This window comes from Protobothrops mucrosquamatus, unplaced genomic scaffold (assembly GCF_001527695.2).
Source record: "Protobothrops mucrosquamatus isolate PMUCROS unplaced genomic scaffold, P.Mucros_1.0 scaffold7381, whole genome shotgun sequence".
Classification (NCBI taxonomy): Eukaryota; Metazoa; Chordata; class Lepidosauria; order Squamata; family Viperidae; genus Protobothrops; species Protobothrops mucrosquamatus.
The window spans coordinates 20,628-24,581 of record NW_015393182.1 but is presented as its reverse complement, the minus strand read 5'-3'; the positions used below and the strand labels follow the sequence as shown (position 1 = coordinate 24,581).

Here is a 3,954-nt window from a genome sequence, read left to right as displayed (position 1 = left end):
CATGGCTGCCTCAGGAATTCTGGGAGTTGAAGTCCACCAGTCATAAGAGCCGAGGTTGCCTACCCCTGGCCTAGGGGGAGATTCCTAGAATCTGCTTCTTTCCCAAATAAAGAACAGTGTTGAATGGAGCTTCCGCCGAGAGCCGGTTCTGATCCGGACGGGACCGACCCGGGGCACCCTTGGCTGAAATGGTTCTCCCGTCCGTCTGCTCCCCCCCCCACAGCTGACTCGGAAAAACTACACCGTGAAAAACCTGAAGCGCCTCCGGAAACAGCTGGAGAGGGAATCCGGGAAGCTGGAGGCCACCAAGTGTGACTTCTTCCCCAAGACCTTTGAGATGCCCTCCGAGTATCACCTGTTTGTGGAGGAGTTTCGGAAGAATCCCGGCATCACCTGGATCATGAAACCGGTAAGAGGGTGGGGGGAGGAGAGGGAGGAGGAGGAGGAAGTGGAGGAGAGGAGGAGGAAGAGGAGGAGAGGAGGAGGAGAAAGAGAAGGAGGAAGAGGAGGAGGAGGAAGGGAGATTGAAATAGAAAGAAAAACCAGAGGAGTGAGTCTTGCCTCATTTTACGACCCTTTTTTCGCCACACGTGTTAACAACACTGCAGTTGTTATATTAGTAACACGGTCGTTAAGCCAATCCAGTTTCCCCCATCGTGAGAAGGTCGCAAAACGGGATTACGTGACCTACTGGGACATTGCAACTGTCATAAGTACATGCCAGTTGCCAAGTGTCTGAGTTTTGATCACGTGACGGTGAAGATGCTGCAACGGTCGTTAAGTGTGAAAGGTGGGTGCTAAGTTACTTTTTTCAGTGCCATTGTAACTTCCAACGGTCGCTAAGCAGACTGTTGTTAAGTCGAGGACTATGTGTACGTCTGAATCAGCCATGTTTCGTCTGAAATGGTATAGGGTTTCCTGCCTGAGCAGGGGGTTGGACTAGATGACCTCCAAGGTCCCTTCTATCTATCTATCTATCTATCTATCTATCTATCTACCTATCTATCTATCTATCTATCTATCTATCGATCTATCATCTATCTATCTATCTATCTATCTATCTATCTCTACCTACCTACCTACCTACCTATCTACCTACCTCTTTCTCATCTACCTACCTACCTACCTAATCTATCTATCTATCTATCTATCTATCTATCGATCTATCATCTATCTATCTATCTATCTATCTATCTCTACCTACCTACCTACCTACCTATCTACCTACCTCTTTCTCATCTACCTACCTACCTACCTATCTTCTACCTACCTACCTACCTATCTACCTACCTCTTTCTCATCTACCTACCTACCTACCTACCTACCTAATCTATCTATCTATCTATCTATCTATCTATCTATCTATCTATCTATCTATCTATCTATCTATCTATCTATCATCTATCTATCTATCTATCTATCTATCTCTACCTACCTACCTACCTACCTACCTATCTACCTACCTCTTTCTCATCTACCTACCTACCTACCTACCTAATCTATCTATCTATCTATCTATCTATCTATCTATCTATCTATCTATCTATCTATCTATCTATCTATCTATCTATCTTCTACCTACCTACCTACCTACCTACCTACCTCTCTCTCTCTCTCTACCTACCTACCTACCTATCTACCTACCTACCTACCTATTATGAAGGTGAGTGACTCTCTTTTTTTGTCTCCTCCAGGTTGCCCGGTCTCAAGGGAGGGGCATTTTCCTCTTCCGGAAACTCAAGGATGTGATTGACTGGAGGAAGGTGAGATGCCTCCTCTTCCTCCTCCTCCTCACCTCTGAGGAAGGGATTAGTTGGGAAGAGCCCACCTTGAAGCTCGGCTCAGTGAGCGGCCCTGTGGGCTTTTGGTTCTGGTCCACCATGGGTTGGTCCACCATGGAAGTGGGGCTGTCCTCCTGAGCTTCTGTGACGGAGCCACCAGCCCACATCGTGGACCTTCTCAGGATCTCCGTGGCTGAACGGCTTCTGGTCTGGAAAGGACGCTTGTCCTTTCTGCACTTGGCTGGCATCTCAGGTGGCTTCCCATGCTGTCTTATCCAAGACCAAAGCTCTTGAGGTGCTGAATGGAGGAACTTCATCTTCTCCTCCAGCCTCTCCAGTCCAACCGAAGAAGGAGCAGACTCCTGATCTAGGAGGAGCTGATCCTTCTTTCATGATCTAGGAGGAGCTGCTCCTTCTTTGATCATCTAGATCAGGGTAGGGAACTATGGCCCTTTTATGACGTGGGGCTGGCTGAGGAATTCTGGGAGTTGAAGTCCACAGGTCGTAAAAGGGCCCTGGTTTCCCACCCCTGATCTAGAAGGAGGCAGCTTTGCTGGTCCTTCTAGATCAGGGGTCTTCACACTCATTTTTTTCTCCTGTTCCTGGTTGACATGTTAAACCAGGGGTCTTCAAACTTGGCCCTTTTATGACTGGTGGACTTCAACTCTCAGAATTCCTCAGCCAGCCTCCATTTTGTTTCTTAGATTTAAGACAGGGGTCTTCAAACTTGGCCCTTTGATGACTTGTGGACTTCAACCCCCAGAATTCCTCAGCCAGCAAAGTCCACAAGTCCACAAGTCATAAAAGGGCCAAGTCTGAAGACCACTGATTTAGATCCTGGCTAGATAAGACGGCCATCCGCAGGTGGTCACAAAGTCAAAATGGAGGCTGGAACCGTGGGATCCCGCACACGTGGACAAAGGCCAGGTCTTTGATGGTGCCATCTTGGCTTTTGACCCCTTCTTCCCCCCCCGTCCCCCTCGATATGTCCCTGCAGGTCCTGGTTTTGTTCTTCTTCCTAAACCCACCAGGACCCCTGCTTTCTTCCCCAGGATGCCGTGCGCCCCGATGACCAGAAAGATGACATCCCAGTGGAGAATTACGTGGCTCAGCGTTATATTGAGAACCCATACTTAATCGGTGGTAAGTTGCCCGTTCCCACGACCCAGAGGGGAGCAGTCCTCAAGTTACAACCAAAATCGGGACCCAAATGTCCATCACTAAGCGAGACACTTGTTAGCTGAGTTTTGCCCCATTTTACGACCTTTCTGGTCACTTCTAACCTCTTGTTAGAAGGTCGCGAAAGGGGATCGCGTGACCCCAGGACGCTGCAACCATCGTTAAGTACGAACCACTTGCTAAGCGGCCGAATTTTGATCACGTGATCAGGGAGATGCTGCCAAGGTTGTCAGTGTGAAAAACGGTCGTAAGTTGCTGTTGTCACTTTGAATGGTCACTAAACAAATCGTTAAGTTGAGGACTACCTGTATAAAAGGGGGTCAGGTGGCCCCGGGATGCTGTGACCGACATAAGTATGAACCAGTTGCCGAGTGTCCGAATTTTGATCCTGTGACCCTGGGAACACAACGGTTGTCAGAATGAAAAACAGTCCTAAATCACTTTTTTTCAGTGCCGTTGTAACTTTGAACGGTCACTAAAGGAACGGTTTTAAATGGAGGACCACCTGCACATCTAGCTAGGCCTGTCCTGAGTTCAAATTTCTTGAACAGCACCTACTGTCGGGAGCAAAGAACCAAGAATGACACTTAAGAGTTACGTCTGAGTAGTTTATTGCTGTTCACCTACACACAGGGGTAGGCAACCTTGGCTCTTTTATGACTCGTGGACTTCAACTCCCAGAATTCCTGAGCCAGCATGGGGAAACTATGGCCCCCTCATGACTCGTGACTTCAACTCCCAGAATTCCTGAGCCAGCATGGCTCAGCTTGGAAACCTCTCCCTTTCCCCTCAGCATGGCTGGCTCAGGAATTCTGGGAGTTGAAGTCCACGAGTCATAAAAGAGCCAAGGTTGCCTACCCCTGACCTACATACAGAATCTTGCCAGAATGTAGTCCTGCCACCACAACCGAGTCCCACAATTCTGGGAGTTGAAGTCCACCAGTCATGAGGGGGGCATAGTTCCCCCATGCTGGCTCAGGAATTCTGGGAGTTG

The 3,954-nt window shown here is 48.6% G+C and overlaps 1 protein-coding gene across 1 annotated transcript in view; it reads left to right on the top strand.

The window, feature by feature from the left end:
* Positions 1-223: 223 nt before the first annotated feature.
* The window catches only part of LOC107300545 (probable tubulin polyglutamylase TTLL9), a gene marked incomplete at its 5' end in the record, with an annotated part of 10,152 nt that continues 6,421 nt past the window's right edge, over positions 224-3,954 (top strand). Inside the window, 3 exons of the mRNA XM_015829861.1 lie at positions 224-409; positions 1,695-1,763; positions 2,834-2,924. Coding sequence (XP_015685347.1) covers positions 224-409; positions 1,695-1,763; positions 2,834-2,924 — 346 coding nt within the window. The remainder of the gene's footprint in view (positions 410-1,694; positions 1,764-2,833; positions 2,925-3,954) is intronic.